Here is a 20495-nt window from a genome sequence, read left to right as displayed (position 1 = left end):
GAGCTCCGATATTTTTTATAAAATATTAACGTGAATGTTTCTTTTCAAAACAAAAAAAATAAAAATAAAAAACTCTAAAACGTTTGTTTTGAGAGATATATTCGCGCAAATATTTTATACAAAAATACGCTAAGAATCTTGCTATTGATATAACATAAAATCCCTCAAAATTCTATAAAGACACCATACGACAATTTCAATATCATATTGTACTGAAATTTTTGAAATATAAAAAATATATATTTTTTGATATAGTAACTTTGATGTATTTAAGGGTGCGGGAAGGTTTATTTCAACCTAGCATATGAGTAATATCCCAATGATAGATTTAATGTCTCATGATTTGCCACGTCAATAATATATAATTAATTACACCTATGTGTAAAAATACGAACCGTTGGATACATGATTTGGGTATTACCCATATGCTAGGATCTCATCTACCGGGGAGAAAATATCGAATTTTCGATATACCAAAGTTACCGTATCAAATTTATTGAATTTTCGGTATACCGAAGATTTCGGTACGGTACGTTAACGATAACGAATTTTTCGGTGCAGTAATGGTAGGAAATTTGAAAATTTCGATATATACCGGTAAGACGAAACAATATAAAAATGTAAAAATATATAATATTTATAAAAAATAAATTTTTAAATTTTTAAAAAAATATATAAGGTTTTTTTCGATATAAAACTGTATATACCAATACCGTACCAAAATTTCAATACGATCGGTATGCTATTTATATGTACCAAAAATTTCGATATAACGATTTTCGGTATACATAAAGTTTCGGTATAATATCATTATAACATTTTCTTATAGTATCATAATTTTCGATATTTTTTGATACGATATACGATTTTCAGTACGATCGCGCATCACCTTAGATGTACATGAAACTTCAATATTTTTGCCAACCGTATATAAACGGACTCTATTCGTAAAGATCAAAGCAATTGGTCGTATTTGTCAATATTATAAAGCAAAACTTGGCAATATAATAATCTTATATATGTAAAAAAACTATTACATGACACCCGACGGTCGTGAAAAAATAAAAACACGGTGGCCGGCCCTTCGCCTCTAGGGCATGCCTTGCAATTTCAAGATGAAAATTAATAAATCACAAGTCAACAAATCTCTACAAAATTTGCTTTACACCCACTAACTAAATCAAGAAACCATTGGATACACAAAAAATGCATCAAAATCGGAGCACTTCTTCTTCCCCATCCCCAATGGTGAAGAAAATCCAAGCATAGAATTCCCCAAATTAAACTCCAACATGTAATCTTCCAATTGATGACCCCCGATAACAATTGGATCCATCGGATTCAATCCTCCATTCAAGAATCCCAAGCACATGACCTCATCACCAACTCTCACCATTGAATTCCTCCCAAGAATCCTCCACTTCACCAACTCACTCTGCAAAACAAGATCAACTGTCGGAAAATTTGGCAAAATACTTTTGCTTCCCAATTCATTTGGACTAAAGCAAACTTCAAACGGTGCCACAGGTGCAACCAAACTCATGTTCATTGAAGTAGCAGCCTTGATGTAAGCAGCAACGAATGTGCTGTAGATCTTGCTCTCCATTGTGGTGTAAGGGATGGTTGTGCTTATTTTCGTCCTTCCAACAAACCCTTTAGGATTTAGAGACAATTTCTCGCCAGAAATCTTGATCGAGTTCACATTTATGTAGTACCCATCTTGTATGTTGCTGTTCTTGGAAATTAGAGGGGTGTACATCATTGAAATCGGGGGATCGTTTTCAATTTCAGGAGGACTCCCACCCAAGAAAATTGCACCCTTTGATGGGGACAAACACATGGAAAATTTCCTGTGGAAGAAGCCAAAAGTAGTAGAAAACTGAGATGGGAAAGAAATTCTTGAATTTCCGAGCCCCAGCATACCTTTGGCACCTCTAGCTAAGCCTTGAAGCAACAAGTTTGGTGCAGATGAAAACAAGAAGCGTTGAATATACGCATATGAACCTGGATTCATCGCATCCAGGAATCTCACACCAACTCTATCCTCTTTCATCTCCCCAGATGTCGAAACACTTGAAACAGAGTTTTCTACCTGTAAAGTACAAGTCTTGGAGGCATCGTACCCCACCCCACCACTCCTAGAACAACCCCTAACTTCAACCATCGAACACTGCAGAGAACAACTTTTAACAGACCCGGGAGATGAAAATTGGGAGGTAAACTCAGAATCAACCCACAGAAATTTGCCTCCAAGATCCACCACAAGCTTGACAGGGGCTAGATTTTCACCTATCACGAGTTCTGTAACGTATTGAAGAATAGAGAGATCTTTGGTAAGTGGAAGAACCGCAGCTTTCGGCAACGTGGGATATTTTTTAGCAATTGCGCCTTGTAATAAAATCAATGGAAAAAGTAGTAGAAATTGAAGAAAACCAGCCATGGAAGAAGACGACGAGGATGATATTGTGGTAAGAGAATGTGGCGGAGTGTCGCAGTGGACGGCTGTTTTCAAGGTTTTGCGGAGTCTTGGTCTTTTTTTTTTAATATTATTAAATTAATTTTTTGCCTTTTGAAAATATTAAATTAATTTTTTAGAAAAAGCTTATGGATAAGGTTGGATGAAAAGAATCGATTGGGTTTTTCAATTGTGCTGACTAGACTCGATTCTTTAAATTTTTGAATGTCTATCACGTTTTTGTGAAGAGACTTGTGGGTTTCCTGGCAAAATTTTCTTTACATACAATAAATTTAACTAATTAAATATTGTATGCAAAATTTGAACCAACCACCGGGTTTCTCACCATTGTTTATGGATTCTTGTTTTTTTTGGACAACTGGTCACTTAAAACCCAATATCGTTTTTTTTTCCCTCTAGCTTGACATTTAAGCATTGTTTGGTACATTGTTAAGAGTGTGATTAATAAATTATCTTTTTACATTTTGTTTAATGAAATCCTACCATATGAGTAATACCCAAATCATTCATCCAAGGGTCCACATCTCAACACATATATGCATAATTAATATTATAGGGTTGACATGACAAATCATTAGTTGTTAGATCTCCTATTAAGATAATAACCTTAAGGTAGGTTGAACTAAGCCCTTCATCTCATGCTTTGATACATTTTTAAAATGCCCATGATAATTCAATAGGCCTTTGATAAATGCTTTGAAAGGTGAACTATGTATCCATTTAATTTGGCGTGATAAATTTAATACAACTAAAAAAAATACTACAAAAAGACATAATTATCCTCCTTATATAAAAACATCTAAACTCTAACCACGTCTCATTCTCCTCCACATTATGGTAAGGCTAATTTTGTCATTAAAATCGAATATATAAATTTAATCACTCGTATTAAAATCATATCAAACATACAATATAATATCCTACCATTTAACTTATCCTTAATTTATCATTATATTATATATCATATACTTATCTTATCCTTCGTACCAAACTATGCCTCTTGATAAGAGAGCGAAGATATCGTCAATATCAAGAGGTTTTCACAAACAATTGGATAAAGAGTGGATTTTGATAGATTTTTAAGTAAAGAAAGATATAAATGAAACAATCTTATATTAGAATGAGATAAATTCAAAGATTGTGCAAGTATAAGAATTTTATCAAGTTTCAATACAACTTAATATTATGAAAAATGATTTATTCAAAAAAGAATTATGAAAATGATGATTTATTTTGCTTTTTTTTTTTAAACTATAGTAGAATATTATTAACACTGAATCATGCCGTGAACCACATATTTTTCGAAAATAGTATGACAAATAACTCAAGAGACGTATTTAGTTATTTGTTTTTTTTAAAACCTGGATGTATTCTATTGAAGATAATATCGAAATGGAGGGAGGAGCATCGGTCCACACAAGCAAATATCACGTGTACGAATCCTTAAAACAATAGTGGATCGTTACTAGTGTGACGAATGGAGTGTCAGAGGTGTCGAAGTTTGTTCGACGAAAGCTCTCTGACGATCAAATCAGTGCTGCCAAAAAACAAGAACAAACGAAAGAAGCTCGAGATGCCAACAATGAAAACTTACTCTTCCAAGTGAGGAAAATGACATATTTATTAGAACTTTCATGGGCTTTGTAACAAACGAGCCCTTCCTCTTGGTCTAAGCCGTTCATGGGCTTGACTCCTGATCTTCATGGACTTCAACAATTCGATAATTTGTAATAATTGGATTATTAGCCACTGATTAGTAGGTTTCTTGTCACAGTCTTGCGGATCATTATTCTTGAAATGAGTCAATCCTAACCATATTTATAATTAAAATTAATATTTTTGACAGAAAAAAGTAATATTTTTTAGTAACACTCTTGTGAGATGGTCTCATTCATGAGACGTGTCACGCCCCGAGTTGGACGGCATGGACATCGGCAGTGTTCTCAAAATTTACAGTTAAAAAAATAGTTCTAAGAAAACATTAAGCCTAAAATAAACGATGATAGACATCAAATATCTGGCTCGACTCCCCAGATTGGATCATGTGTTTCTGGCTTAACTCCCCAGAATGAATCATAATATCTGGCTTAACTCTCCAGACTGGATCATAAGTATCTGGCTTAACTCCCCAGATTGGATCATAAGTATCTGGCTTAACTCCCCAGATTGGATCATGTATATCTATTTTAACCCTACTAGACAAAATCATAAATAATATCAACTCAAACAAAATAATTGTAGAAAACTATCTCCAACCAAACCAATTGAACACGTTACACTTACCATCTTACACTAGTGTTGAATTTAAGATTGATTGTAAGAGAGCTTTCTTTGCAGATGGCATTTGACGTTCACGTTCTTCGTAGAGAGAAAAAAAGAAAGAAAGAGAGTTTTCACAGAGTGAGAGAGAGATTTTTGAGAGGTAGATTATACTTTTAATGCTCGCCTCCTAGAGTACTGAAAGAATTCAGTTTTAAATATCAAGTAGGAATTTGGGCCGGGGCGGTACTTGGGCTTGAGAGCATGGGCCTCACAAGACAAGTCAACCCTACTCATATTTATAATAATAATAATAAGTAATACTTTTGGCATAAAAGATAATACTTTTTTAATGGATAACCCATATAAAAGACATGTCTAAAAAAAATACCATTGAAACCGTCTCATAAGAGTTTTTGTCAATATTTTTCCATGAAAAACTCAAATAGGGGATCCGTCTCACAAAATCGACCCGTGAAACCTATTCACATAAGTTTTTGTATATTTAATTTTAATTCTTTTTGTCGTTGTTTTACTTTTAAAACCATAATATATCTTACAATATTATTATGGCAGACCTCCTAATTAACTAATTTTAAATTAATGGTGAATCTTGATTTGAAATTATTATATATTCTAACTTAATTTTCAATAAAAGCAAAATGATTAGAAAAATCAGTCATTTTATATAGTTTTTTTTCTTTTTTAGCCGTTAAATTTTTATTATTTACTAAAATAACACACACTTTGTGTCCGTTGATGTTTATTTATTTCCGAAAATGCAACTCACATTTGTAAAATCGATTTTTTGACTATTTTCTTAGGAAATGCCATATTTTTTTAATTTTTAAAAATAAATTTCACAATTTATTTTTATCTTTTTGTTTTCGTTAAAAAAATTTATATAAGCACATAACGCGAACGGTGGATTACTAGTTTAGATTATCGAGTAAGTTGGGTCGAATTTAAAATAGGATAAACCAATTAGGAATAGATTTGTTCGAATAGGATAAAATGGTCAAAATAGATAATCTCTTTGATCACAAAATATTGCCAACATATATGCATTTCAAGACATACATAATGTGATATATATTAATGTCAAAATTTAAGAAATTATTTCGCATTTTACCCCCTTTATTTTTAAGTTTTCCACGGTCCTCGTTTTACATACAGTAAAATGCCAATAACGTGAAATGTATATGTTTGGGTGAAATATTTTAGCGTCAATATCACAATTATATTGATGATAAATGTACTTATTAAATTAAATGATGGTGATTGGTGAATTTGAAATTGATCATCAGTATCAATATATTTAAATAATTAAGTCAAATGAATTTAAAATCCATGGTTTTAAACACGTAGCTTATTAATCAAACCATTTAACCGATCGGCTCGTGAGATTAGACCATAAATCGAAAGATAAAGATAACATGATAATTATTTATGTAACTCCAATTATTGTAAACTTTAGCCAAACTCGGGACTATTAGACGATGCAACTCATGCAAAGATAATATGAGTAGAGATGTTAAATTGGGTTATATTCGTCGAGTTGGCCCACCCCACCATATAAAATAGGTGGGTTGGGTTGGCAATTTCCTTACCCACCTAAAGGTGGGCCGCCCCGTCCCGCCACACCACCTAAATTAGGTGGGTTGAGTTGGGTTGATGTTTTCTGAACCCGCCTAAAAGATGGGCCGATCCGGCCCGCCTGATGGTGGGTTGCGATGATTGTGAGTCGGCCCATTTTGACACATCATAAAAGTATATATATATCTATTCTATGTTTAATAAAAGATTAAGGTATTATAATAACTATTTTCAATATATTCAAGTAAACTTCCAAAATTAACCCTCGCACAATAAATTGAAAATGTAAACAAAATGTCGAACTTTTATTTATTTTCACAAGGCATTCCATTAATTCCACCTCCACGTTGATAAATTTTAAAATTAGTGAAATAACCTCCCATTAGCATATTCGACTACTTGGTAGTTGATTTCCTTCATAAAAATTATTACTTCATCTTATTCATACACATATGCTTAAGATCATTTTCTCATTTTTCCAATAATGATTATTGGCGTGTTGGATCGTTAAGGAAAATTTTAAATTTAATTTACGTAGTATTTGAGAGAGTTTTTAAAAAGCACATATCATATTTTTCTTAACAAAAGTTTGAAATTTGTGAAATTTTGTTAAGGAAACGTTGAGAAATGTTTACTAGAACCTCTCTCAAATACTATCTTAATCTGATATACACATATATATGTGTGTGCTCAGGGACGGACCCACCCCAAAGGCTGGGTGGGCTCCAGCCCATGCTAAAATATATATATATATATATATATATTAGTTATATTGTATATTTAATTATTTAAGGTTAAAATTGTAATATTAGCCCGTCTTAAATTTTTTGATTAACCCCATACTTAGTTCAATCTATTTTCTAAAACATAAATTTGTGTAGACTTGGTAAAGTCTATTTTTTTGAAATATTTTGTGAGACGTGCGCTGTTTGATTTATAAAATTGTTTCTCAAAAAAAGTGAATTAAGCATATGAAACACTTCTTCTTCTTTTTCATTTATTTTTCCATTCAAGTTTATTCTCATTCGCTCCGAACGCTCAATTTTTATCTAGAATTTTGTGTTTATTTAAATTAGATTTTGTTTTTTTAACCGCTTAATTTAATTGATATGCGAAATCATGGATTTCTAGAAAATAATTGTGATGCAGATTTTCTTATATATATATTTTGAAATGATTTAGTTTTATAAATTTCTATGTTATTTTTGCATTTTTTTCATTTGAAATAAATATTTTTGCATTTTAAAATTTCTTCATTCTTTTTTTTTTACAAGAAATTTCTCATTCTTTTATTATAACTGATAAGATATTTTTTGAGTCGTTTACGTGTGATTTTTTTTTTTTTTTTTGCATGGTATATATGATCTACTCTATATTACTTAAAACATCATCATTTTTTTTGAGTACATTGTAAGAATATTGATATTGAAGAGGAAAATTTAGTATGTTATATATGTGAAACATCATATATTTTACAACGACCAAGAATTTTCACGAGTCAGTTCACTTGAAACATCATATCTTTAGCAGTTTATATTTTTACCATTAAATATTTTGCAAGTATTCCTTGATTATACTTTAGATATTTTTTATATTTTATATTTAAAATATTTAATTTATATTATTTTAACTTTTTATCGAAACAGCCAGCCCCGGGTTAAAAAATTTTCTGACTACGTTCCAGCGCGTGCTAAGACGTTATTGTGTGTGAGTAGTGTATGAAGGTGATCCTAAGTTGGCACAAAGATAGACTAATGAATGCGCATGGGGATTGAGTGGTTCATATAGGGTTGACTATGTAGTGTTGAAGAATAAAGCGTGGCGTGCATGAGGTAACAGGTAAAGTGCATGAAATATATATACGCTGAATAATATTCTATACATGAAATATTAAAAAAAAAATACCCTTTTTAGTATCCTTATTTAATTTATGGTATTTCACGCGTCAAACGTATGACTCGATCCAACTGCATGAGCGTGAGATACAATATAGCAGTCACACTTGCATATGAATCAATGAGTCTCGAGCCATCAACTAACTCAACAATTTGTAATCGAAAGTATTTTATTCGTCATTGAAGCAGTTCTAATGTACTCTTATATTATTCAAAATCATATCACGTATAAAAACTTGAGAATTCGACTCAATTTGAAGTACACATAAACTCATGGTGTCACAGATCAATTTTGTGAGATTGATATTTTATTTGGGTCACCTATAAAAAAAATATTACTTTTTTATTGTAAATATAAATGTGTTGAATCCGTCCGTGAGACCGTCTTACTAGAGACCTACTCCTTGAAATATTAGGTAAGTCATTCGGCAATAATAAGGGCAACAATGTAATCTCTAAGAGAAAACTATAATTTTGTTCATGATGTAGTTTTATCTCTTTTTTTTTTTATTTCGATTTCTTTTCTAATATGATATTGATGTGATACCGACATGACAACGTGATGCTCAAATGTGCAATTACATTCCCACTGATCGAGGATTAAAATTTCTAAAACTGAAAATATAAAACTACAATCACTTTGAAAACGTATATGATCATTACCAAAATTACAAAATGATAAACATATATGAAAAAATTGACAGTTTTCCAATCACTAAATAAACCTTGGATTCAATTGCCTATATGACTACCCTCTACGACCTAGAAAAATACATCGACCCGTGATCGACATCATCAATATTTTCCGATCTATAAGGTTCGAGGGCTACAACCATGCATTCATTAAACCGTGAATATGTTGTATCAATGGACAATGCAAGGCATGAAAATTTATCCCAACCGTGTGGTCACATGGAGTGTAAAAGAGTAAAAACTGAATAATTAACCTCACGAGACTGCAGCATTTTGCATTCAATGAAAACCCTAGCAAGTAGTAACAACTTTAGGGATATCCCTCCCCTACACGTACTTTTAATAATAATAATTATAATAATAATATATTTATACATATGTTTTTGTGTGCGTGCATTCACCAACTTAATTGCATTTGCGTGCTGGATTTATTAATTACACACACACACACACACAGATCACTATAAAAGCTAGTGGCTTTTTGTGTACAAAGAAGCAGCAACAACAAATATAATTTCTTGGTGGAATTGAATATATAAACCATGGCTCACATTGCTGTAGAGAGAAATAGAAGGAGACAAATGAATGAACATCTCAAGGTTTTACGTTCCCTCACTCCATGTTTCTACATCAAAAGGGTAAATCACCACATCTCAATCCGTTTCCAAAATGTATTTATTATTTATCTCTATATATATTTATGTACGTACATAGAAGACGTACATAGCAAAGTTTCTAGTAATTAATTAATAATATTGTGACTAATTTTACGTATTGTGTGTGAATTCCAAAGGGAGATCAAGCATCCATTATAGGTGGAGTGATTGAATTTATCAAAGAATTGCACCAAGTGGTGCAATCCTTGGAAGCTAAAAAGAAAAGAAAAAGCATGAGCCCTAGTCCGGGACCGAGTCCGAAACCGTTCCAGTTGAGTCCTCGTGAACCAGATGGTGACACTAATAGTTTCAAAGAACTCGGGGCTTCCTGCAACTCACCCATCGTAGATGTGGAGGCCAAGATTTCGGGGTCCAACGTTCTCCTTCGAACCATCTCCAAGCGGATCCCCGGTCAAGTTGTGAGGATCATCCATGTCCTAGAGAATCTCTCTTTCGAGATCCTTCACTTGAACATCAGTAGCATGGAAGATACTGTCCTATACTCATTTGTCATCAAGGTATAAATTAATTAGCATCGCTTTAGGTTTCGTAACGCAAGGACTTGATGCTAATTTCTCCGTTGAAATTTTGTTAAAAAAAAGATGAAAAGTGTTTCCGGAAAGTTCTCCTAAATACTACCTTAGTATTGATTATTTTTTAAGTTAGCATCAAATTCTTACAGTACTTGATATGCATCAATAAAACCAAACCGAATTATATATAATTTATTTATCAAGGCTTAATGTTATTAAATGCAAGTTCTTGCATGATTAATATAGTCACTTCACCTCAGCATATATGATTATCATCAAAACTTGGGATTTGATTTTCCAAAAGTCCAAACCCTCCAATTTTTTCAATATCTTTGAAATTATTATACATATGAATTTGCATGTTAAGAAATTAGATTAGCCCTTTTAATTTCTCTTTGTGATATTGGACAGATTGGATTGGAATGCCAAGTGAGTGTGGAGGAACTAGCCTTGGAAGTTCAGAAAAGTTTTTGCCCAGAGGCTACGGCTAATTGTATCAAGGAATCTACACACATTTAAGCCAAATATATATATTTAAGCTTTGAATTAATTTCTTAAAAGATCATATATAATATAATATATGGACAATGCTACATGATCATCATCGAATAACATATATAGTAGTAATTATGGTTTATTTACCGTTAAGGTTAACCTATAATTTTTGCCCGTTTGGTTTTTATCAACTGAATTATAATGTTTTCCAATTTCCTATTTGAATATTAAAAATGTTAAAAAAAATCCTTCTTTTTTTATTTGGTTAATTAGCTTGTAAAACAAAAATGGCGAAGCCAAGCAGAACCCTGTTTATAATATTACATTTTGAAACCGATTTCTTAAAAATCATATTTTAAAACATTATGACTTTATTTTCTACACGGATTTTCAATCAGACCGGTGACAATTGTATTACAAGCAAGCCGGCCGGATTGAGATTTTTGTGTCCGAATTTTAAATCGGGCTAAAATTTAGCCTTAAACTTGACTTACAAGGCCTTTTTCGTTTGAAGCCCAAATGTTTAAAACTCGTTGGTGGCTAATGCTATTTGTTGACTATTGGGCTTTCACATGCATTGGAACAGAAAATCCAGTAATGATAATAATAACAATAGCTAACATAAATTTAAATTATTCATATATAGGTGTGATTGTGTGAGTATTTTTTTTAAAAAAAAAATCTACATAGGATTTGAACTTTATTATCTATTTATCTGAACAATCAAAATATATTAGAAATTTATGATCTATTTCTGTAAACATTAAAAATATATTCGAAATCTAACCATCCAAATTTCGGTTTGCTCTTTGGCTCAAACAACGAGAAATAATAGATTTGAGTTGTAATTCGAAATATTCCTGATTTGAGATTGAGTTAAAATTTTAATTAATATATATTCACACACATTGATAAATTTATTATTTTCTATTATTTCATATGATAGTCTGCACATTTCATTTTGCAGCATATATATAGAAGCACATGACTAATATTTTAAGAAATCATGTCGATAAGCATGGAAATATAAAAGCATTATTTGAACCTTTTTTCTATTTTTCTATTTGAATGTTATAAGAGTCAAAAAAGATATTTTCCAAAAAAAAAAAAAAAAAAAAAGATTCAAAAGATCATGTGCTCCACATTCGTGAAGTGTGAATCAGACTGTGTGATATCCATATATGATGTCAACTTTAATTGTCATGCAAAAACAAAAGTTGTAATAAGCTTCAATATTGTTAAAACGCAAAATTATATTGATTATTTTATGATTTAGGTTTTTATATAACAACATCGTACTAAAATAAATTTGATAAATAAACAGTGTAATTTTTTTTTGTCTTGAGCAATAAATGTTAAATCAAAACACGATAATTTTTGCATCTTGGTTAATTTTTTATGGCGGATCCGTGTAGTATGAAAATGTGGGAAATGTGGAGCGTCATTATCAAAACCTAACTTCACATTATGGTGTTGACCGAGATGGGAATGGAGTCACATCTACTCTATTTCAATTTTCAAATAAATTTTGTATTATTCATTTCTCATACTAATTATTATATATAATTGTGAGCCCACAAACCTAAATACATTCCTTTACGCATTAAAATCGAAATCGAATTAATTCACAAGATTCGGCAAAACTTAAATTATTGTTGTTAGTTTGGATAAAGAAATTAAGGATATATAATTTGTCTAATAAGGCACCGTTCTGTTAACTATATTATTAATATATATATAACTCATCTCATCTCATCTCATGTTCTTCTCATCATATTATTTTTCCATATATTAACAATTTATTTTACATCAATCAAATCATTAATTACTTATCTCACCATCAATCAAATCATTGAATTCAAATTACTATATTACCCCTTATAAATAATATAATTTTTATTTTATTTATTGTTAAAAGTACAAAAAAAATCATTTAACATTTTTATATAAAATTTAATCAATCAAATCAAATTTTACTTATTATTTTTTATTTATTTTTTATTGCATTATACTACTTATCTATATATTACTTATACCATACCTCAAACCAAACGGTGCCTAAGTTTATAAACTTTGCACATGTTGAACATATCATTGGGCTAATTACATTCACACCTCCTGTAAAAAGTATAAAAGACATAAAACATCATGTGTAAAATTAATAGCATGTTAGATCCTATGTTTTAAAAAAATTAGCATAAAAACCCTATGAGAGGGTGTAAATGTGCCCGAGTTTATATAACATAGGGGTGAAATGTGCTACATTTTAAAAAAATTAGGAATGCATTAGCCTATTAATATTTCTTAAAGGGTTTTATGTCTTTTAGACTTTTCACAGGGGTGAATGCAATTAGCCCCGTATCACTCGAAACTCTCTCATGCCCACTTGTTCGTGATAAAGAAATAATCCTTCACTTTTACCAGTTTCCAAGCGTGAGTGACAAATTTTCAACATAGTACACACTAAATCCAGTGGAACTACAATTGCAAAATAGATGAGAAAATAAATCAAAGTGTTTGACTTTGAACATCCACACACACACATGTGTCTCCCACTCCACACCATATATTATTTGATCACATTTATCATCTTCTTGGGTTTTCATGCCATACGCGCCGCACATATTGTAAGCCACCAAAAAAAGAAAAAGGAAAGAAAGTCTACTGTTTATGGCGGAGGGAAAGGCACAAGTCATATAACTCGAACTCGTTTTTCGGAACGTAAACGATAAAATATATAAGATTTATGATGAAATTTAAATTCGAAACTCAATTATAATAACGCCAACGAACAATCTTTGTCGTTAACAGCTGCCGTGATCATCTTCCATTTTCTTTCTTCCTCTTTCCTTTTTTGACCTTAGTGACCCAATTGTTTTACTGCTATTGCCATCCTGAATATTGGCTTCACGTGGCTAGCTCGTTCGCTCGCCCGGCTCATATTACCAACTTCTTCTTTTTTTTCCTTTTTTGCTTCTCAAAAACATAAATTGAAAGTTAATCCAAGAAAGTGTTGGTAGGAAGAACGAAACACCTGTCATTGGGCAAATACTTACTAATTCCACAAACTTGAACACCCCATTGAACGCCACCCATAATACAATATTTGCTCCTTTACCAAATCCATGTATATAAAAACAAAAACTCTTATGACATATACTTAGATACATATATTTACATATCAATTTCGTCAACGTATTTTCTATTCAACACGATACGTGAAATTAAGACTATAATTTCATGATAGATATAAGTTTTGATCGACCCATCTCAGCAATATAACTCGTTGACATTATCTTACAATTACAATTTACACCTACTACATAATAAAATATAGTGGATTTTTCGTAGCCTAGCTTTTATATTTGAATTGAGTTTACACCTCAATCGTGTGTCGACCATTTTCTTAAAGAACATGTGAAGCAAGTGTTTGTGATTTTGCATCATTGCCCATATCTTATCCGACATATATTTTTCACGATTTCGTAGACTAGTAACTTTCTTGGAATAAATTCATACTCTAGCGAGTTTATGACCTTATTCTATGTAACATGTTCTAGGACTCTGATTAGAAGCACTTAATTAAACTTCGTAATTTCTTAAACGATCACTAATTTTCGTTCATTCGCCCTCTTTATATTTTATGTTTCAACAGATTATTATAATTAGATATATATATTCTCATTTCATCAGGAAGCATATATGTAACTATCGTCAACAAGATGACGAATCTGAGCTAAAGAAATTAATTGTGTTTTTCAGAAATCTCGTTCATCTAAACTTTCAACTCGTTGTAACTTGTAACCTACCACATTTCTCATTCTTGTAATTTATAATGTATGAAGATATATTTAGTATATAATATATTTATTTCTAATCCATTTATTCTTCCTCCATGTTGGCAAATAAATTTTGTCAAACTAACCCGTTTATAAAATAATATTGGAAATAAAACTAACTTTATTAGGAATTACGTACACAAGCATAATAAATATAAATATTGAAGATTTACACAGAATCTTGGAAATAGCAGAAGATCAGTAAAGAAAATGTTTTACTTTCCTTTGAAGGTAAAAAATTATCGCATCAGTCACGTCTTCGATGGTACTCAAGGCAGAATACGTACTTTTTTCTCCAAGTTTTAAGGTCTTAAAAGTCAAAGTCTGATAGCACAACAAAAGAGAACAAATTTTAAAATTAGTAATGGGAAAATTCGAATCTTCAATAAATTAAAATTCACTGTTTGGGGCAGTTCCTGAATATTAAATTTACATTTAATAAATCGTAAATATTAAATATTTTGTTATAAAGAGAAAAAAAATTTAATCATTTTACCCGGTAATAATTATTATGCCATTATTTTATGTGAAAGGGAAATTGTTGACTGGACTCAACGAGTGTGCCCCCACCTTTCCAATTTTATTTTAATTTTTGTAGGACAGTAAATAGTTTGTATACCAAATTTCTTGCTATTGAATTTTCACTTGCTTATTTTTGCCACTCGTAGTGGTGGGGTCAATGATCTATTAAATGATGGTTATTTATACACATGAATCTAAAATATATATATTAAATAAAAAATAGAATATATATTAAAATAAAATTAGATTAGGAAATTCTTGAAAATTAATTATTATTTTTTCAAAGAAAAAAAAAAAGAACGATTAATTTATGGGATTGCGGGGACAGTAGAGCATTGCAAACAGAAAACGTGGCAATTAGATGCTGCGGGCAGAATAATTCCATATTTTATTATGGCCTAGTAATAGTATTGTTTATTGGTTTGAGGAAACTTTATGAATCCGATGCACATAATTCCTGTTTTCCTTTTTTTTTTTTAAAGTATCATCTATATTATATATATATATATATATATATATAATATAATTTAATAAACGAATTTTTCTTATCGATAATAATAAATAAAGACACAAATTTTGATAAGAATAATGGCGACAAGTGAATCCAATAAGGCAAGGGGCTACCGCGGAAAATAAGGGTTATGTCTCGTATGGTGAAAGTGCGTAGGCGGGCCACACCGCCCGGTCTCTTTTACAAATAAACGAATTCAATAAATTTAAAAAATTATTTTAACACGTAATTTATAAGTAATGATATATATTAAATTCATATATTTTTATATTAATAAATATTGAGATTTCATACATCGAAAATGTTGAATAATTTTTCGTTATCTGTCAAACACATATCACTCAATATATGATATCAAACAATTAGAATAGTAATCAATTTAAAAATAAATTTATATCCAAATTATATCGTTGAACTTTCTTTGATTGAACTATTTTTTTAGCAAGCTTGCTAATATCGACAACTTCTAAGGACCAATTGTTATTTCACATGTCAAAAATAAAATAATCAAATTTGGTGCTAAGATTCATTAACTCATAAAGATAAATTAGATGGATAAACCTGAACAAATTAAAGTAATTTTTTCTTATCACATTTAAGTCAAAAAACTTTTTTGTTTTCTTAAAAAAAATATGGGATATTATGAAACATAATGTCAAATTTATTACAGCCTAAAATAAATTTATTCTTTTCTTATTAATCAAAGATCATCTTCATCAACATAAAATTAAATTAATATTTTAAAGATATACTATATTCATAGAACTAAGTTTTATTTAAAAAAATCAAAGTGACGATTACACAATTAAATTTGTATTATTATGGATATTATGTATATATAGTACTAAAAAATTTTAAAATTTCAGGAGGGATTGAGAGAAGATCATATAGGTTCGCCACTGATTAGGTCTTTATTGGTTAGTACTTTGCACATATTTACCAGAAACACTGAAGTGGTTTTTTTTAATGATGTGAGAACTCGAAGTTGTTATTTTTTTATTTACACTGGATAAGCCTCCGGATTAATGCAATAGCCTGCAAACTACGTTAGTTAGGTAAATCGCACTAAATAAGCATTGTGCGACATGTCAATCCAAGAAAGTGTTGGCAAGAAAAATCTAAATCCAAACTTTTGGTCAAACATTCACCTACTTCACCAACTTTGATAACTTTTTGGGGGCCTCACGTGGCTTCTTTCTTGTCCAATAAGTGGACACCATTTCACCTATGCTCACAAAGTTGTGGATAGTGGAAGCTCACCTGATTATATGGTTTTGACAGGGTGAGCGTCCTGCGTGAGCAACGTTATGAGCCCATTGAGGTGGCGTCCGTAAATTCAATATATGGACAACATCTCAATCGGTGCTTACAAAGTTGTCTATGGTTGATGTTCATCATATTAAAACTTATTTAAATGAATTTTTTTTTTTGAGTTAGGAGATAATATTGTTATAATTGAATCTCAAACCGAAGACCTTGTCTCAAATTTAAGACTTAGATGCTTGATGAATTACCACTTAACAGCTTAAATGTGTCATGTTTGCCCAATTTGCATACTGTTTTAGGTTTGATCTTTTAAAACATAGGTTTTATATAAATATCATTAAATTTATATAGGAAAATAGATAAATAAATAAAACCCAGAATCAAACGGTATTGCTCCCAAATAAAGGTGGTTCGGTACGGTATACCGTATACCGTACCGAATACCGCATACTAGAAATTTCGATATCGAAATTTTTGATATCGATATCGTACCGAAAATTTCGGTATACTGAATTTTGGTATGACATAAATCCATACCGATACAGTACCGAATACCGGTATTCGATACGGTATCGGTATGATACCGTGTATACCGATTTTTTATACTGTTTTTTTTTAAAAAAAATATCGATATACACGGTATCATACTGATACCGTGTATATCGATTTTTTTCGGTATACCGAAATATCAAAAACTCGAAAATCTTATACCGATACCGATACCGAAAATTTCGGTAAGATATCATACCGTACCAAAATTTAAGGTATACCGAAATTTTCGATATTTTCGATTTTTTTCGGTACGATAAAAATGGTATGACGATATTTCGGTATTTTTTGTCAGCCCTAGTCCCAAACATAATCGTAAATGATTGGATGGATGATATTTAAATTTTTTTTTATTTATATGCATATATTTTTTAAAAAATAAACAAAAGAAAAATAAAATAAAATATATTGTGCATTTTTATGGAAAAATAAGTTTTTTAGTCCAGTAATTTTATCTCTTTTGGATTTTGGTTATTAACCTTTTGAATGTAGGTTTTGGTACACTAAATTTGCATTTTCAGTGTTTTCTGATCCAACTGCATACGTGTCAGCTTCTGATTGGTCAACGTCATCATTTTGGAACAATCAGAAATTGACACGTATGCAGTTGAACCAAAAAACCCTGAAAATGCAAAATTAGTGTACCAAAAACCACATTAAAAAAATTAATAAACCAAATCCAAAATTTGAACAAAACAAGTTAATGGACTAAAATACTTAATTTTTTTCTTTTTTAACAAAGGATCCTACTGTCTTTTGGCCCTCCAGCTCCCACGCCATTACATAAATATCATGTGCCAATCTGCTACAAAAAACATTGAAATGTGAGCGTTGAAATAATAGAAAATTTCCCTCAGACCTTTTTGACTTTTCTATCAGTCACAGCCAATTAATTTTATTATTATAATTATAATTCAAAGCTTGCAATTTACGGCTCATGGTATAATATATTATTTTTTTTAAAGGAGGTATAATCTATTTCCTGATCATTGGATTCATCGATTTACTTTTTTTTTATTATTATTAAAAAGATTACAAATTTTCGAAATCTATAAATTCAAATAATAATTAGAGTGGATTTTAGATGATTTCCTTTTTTTATTATTATTAAAAAGATTACAAATTTTCAAAATCTATAAATTCAAATAATAATTAGAGTGGATTTTAGTTTCCGACCTAAATCCAAATTTATCGGATCACTCATTACCAAGCCATGTTGGTGGAGCTTCTAGCACTTCTCTAACTTATTAAAAATGCTTTTAGAAAGTATTTCAAACACTACCTTAATCAATTTTTATTTACACATAAATTAAATCCATTGGCTATTCATATCATACCACATGAAAAAAAGTGATTGTGTATATAATTTATTACAATTAATTTGTTATACAGTTGACAAACTAATCGTGGCTCCCTGGTCAAAAAAGTTAAAAGATTTGATAGTTATACTCGTATAAATAAGTTAATTTTTTTTCTTGAGTTCATCAAATAAGAACTCAAAAGTTGAGTTTAATTGACTTGGAGCAATTTATGGATATGAGATCGTTGAAATTTTCTCAGCAGGCCTGCTTGATGATATAGATACGCTATAAATATCTGTATTGGTACGATGGAGACAGTCGTCACATTCGGATATCGTCGATAATTTTTTTATTAAAATTAATTGTATTCTAATTACATCAACTGTATTTTGAAAAAAAAAATACTCTATTCTCCTTTTTTATATTGTTATCCGCCTGAATCTTAATTAGAAAGAACATTAACAGAAATGTGAATAAATTATTATATCTAATTTAATGGACAGGTGCATGAAGCTATGCGAACATTTATTCTATTCTTGTACAAGATTTAAAGATAATTACTTTTATCAAAGATTTTGTAATGATTATAGCAACTAAGAGGGTGTTTGGCTAAGCTTATTAAAAAGAGATTATAAGCTCCTAGAGCTTAAAAGCTGTTTTACGAGCTTATAAGTTGTTAGAACTTATTTTAAAAATAAGCTTTTAAAGTGTTTGGATAAACTTATTTGAAATAACTTAAAGATGTTGATGTGTTTGGTATTATAAGATTTTTTTATTGTCGAAATTACCAAAAAAACTATAATTATATGAAAATAATGTTTCGAGTTATACATATATGAAAATAGTTTTAGAATAAACATATATTAAAAAATAAAATTGTTATGCTATTTTTATTTTAGAAAAATTTATGTGATTTGGAATTTTTTTAAAAAATAATATTTAATATTTAATGGGTGGAAGATATGATGGAGATTTATTAAAATATTTAAGGATATTTTAGAGAGATAGAATTTTAAAATAAGATCTTTTTGAAAAAAGTACCTCCCCCTTAATTTTTTTAAAAACAGTGTCAAACAGCTTATTTTGACAGTTTATAGATGTTTCTAAAAAATTTTACCAAACAGATCCAGAGAGCTTTTAAGCTCTAAAATGCTTAAAAGATGTTTTTAAGAGCTTAAAAGCTCTCACAAACACCCTTTAAATCAAAAACACAAAATAAAAATATAAAGAAAAAAGAAACATGTATGTATATGAAGCATACGAGAACTGAAAAGTGATTAAACAAACGGCAGCTTTTCATCATCTTTCCTCCAAGTTTAGCATTCATCTCGGTTATTATTTAAAGTGAAATGTAATATTTTTTTATATAAATAATAATAATTTTTAGTATATCAAATCTAGTTAGATGTTTGTCACAATACTTTTTAATATATCGAATCTAGTAGGAGATCTATTTTACAAAAATGATATATTAGACAATTTAATATCTTTTTTAAACTTATTCGATTTAAGTATAAAGTTTAAAACGAAATATCCAGTTTGAAATTCGTTAATTAGATTATAATCAACTCCATCAACATTAAGAAAAAAAAAATACATAATCAACTTCCGTATTCTAGAAAAAAAACAAAAAAAGAATAAAATTAGAACATTTGACAATTTTTATTTATTTCTATACCAAAACACAGAGTAAAGCATTAGCTTCTTTTAATACATCATACTTAAAAAGAAAAAAAAATATCTGAATTATATATTTATCAATAAGATTATTATTTAAATGATTCATACGTAAAAAGAAAAAATCTTATATAATATGTCTTTGTCAATATATACATCCACTCTTATCTTAATTTTTCACTATATATTCCAATCATTTTCAGAAATTAATTAAAAATTACCCAACA

At 29.9% G+C, this 20495-nt stretch overlaps 2 protein-coding genes across 2 annotated transcripts; one reads left to right on the top strand and one right to left on the bottom strand.

Moving 5' to 3' along the window:
• Positions 1-977: 977 nt before the first annotated feature.
• LOC140865854 (probable aspartic proteinase GIP2) lies at positions 978-2552 on the bottom strand. Its single transcript, XM_073270675.1, has one exon. The coding sequence runs from the start codon at positions 2438-2440 to the stop codon at positions 1181-1183; it is 1260 nt and encodes a 419-aa protein (XP_073126776.1). The 5' UTR covers positions 2441-2552; the 3' UTR covers positions 978-1180.
• Positions 2553-9461: 6909 nt separating this feature from the next.
• Positions 9462-10627, top strand: LOC140860434 (transcription factor MUTE). The gene is made up of 3 exons (XM_073263450.1): positions 9462-9557; positions 9713-10093; positions 10520-10627. The coding sequence occupies exons 1-3, from the start codon at positions 9462-9464 to the stop codon at positions 10625-10627; spliced, it is 585 nt and encodes a 194-aa protein (XP_073119551.1).
• The last annotated feature ends 9868 nt before the right edge of the window (positions 10628-20495 follow it).

Source organism: Henckelia pumila, chromosome 4 (genome assembly GCF_033568475.1).
Source record: "Henckelia pumila isolate YLH828 chromosome 4, ASM3356847v2, whole genome shotgun sequence".
In the NCBI taxonomy this organism is placed as follows: domain Eukaryota; kingdom Viridiplantae; phylum Streptophyta; class Magnoliopsida; order Lamiales; family Gesneriaceae; genus Henckelia; species Henckelia pumila.
The sequence above is the reverse complement of the archived record's forward strand: the minus strand, read 5'-3'. Positions and strand labels throughout refer to the sequence as shown.

What these genes read in the sequence shown, in the direction of transcription:
- LOC140865854 (XM_073270675.1), bottom strand. Translation starts at nt 2,440, where the DNA reads ATGGCTGGTTTTCTTCAATTTCTACTACTTTTTCCATTGATTTTATTA.
- LOC140860434 (XM_073263450.1), top strand. Translation starts at nt 9,462, where the DNA reads ATGGCTCACATTGCTGTAGAGAGAAATAGAAGGAGACAAATGAATGAA. An exon ending in CATGTTTCTACATCAAAAGG is followed by an intron (nt 9,558 to 9,712) that starts GTAAATCACCAC and finishes TGAATTCCAAAG; the next exon opens with GGAGATCAAGCATCCATTAT. An exon ending in TATACTCATTTGTCATCAAG is followed by an intron (nt 10,094 to 10,519) that starts GTATAAATTAAT and finishes GATATTGGACAG; the next exon opens with ATTGGATTGGAATGCCAAGT.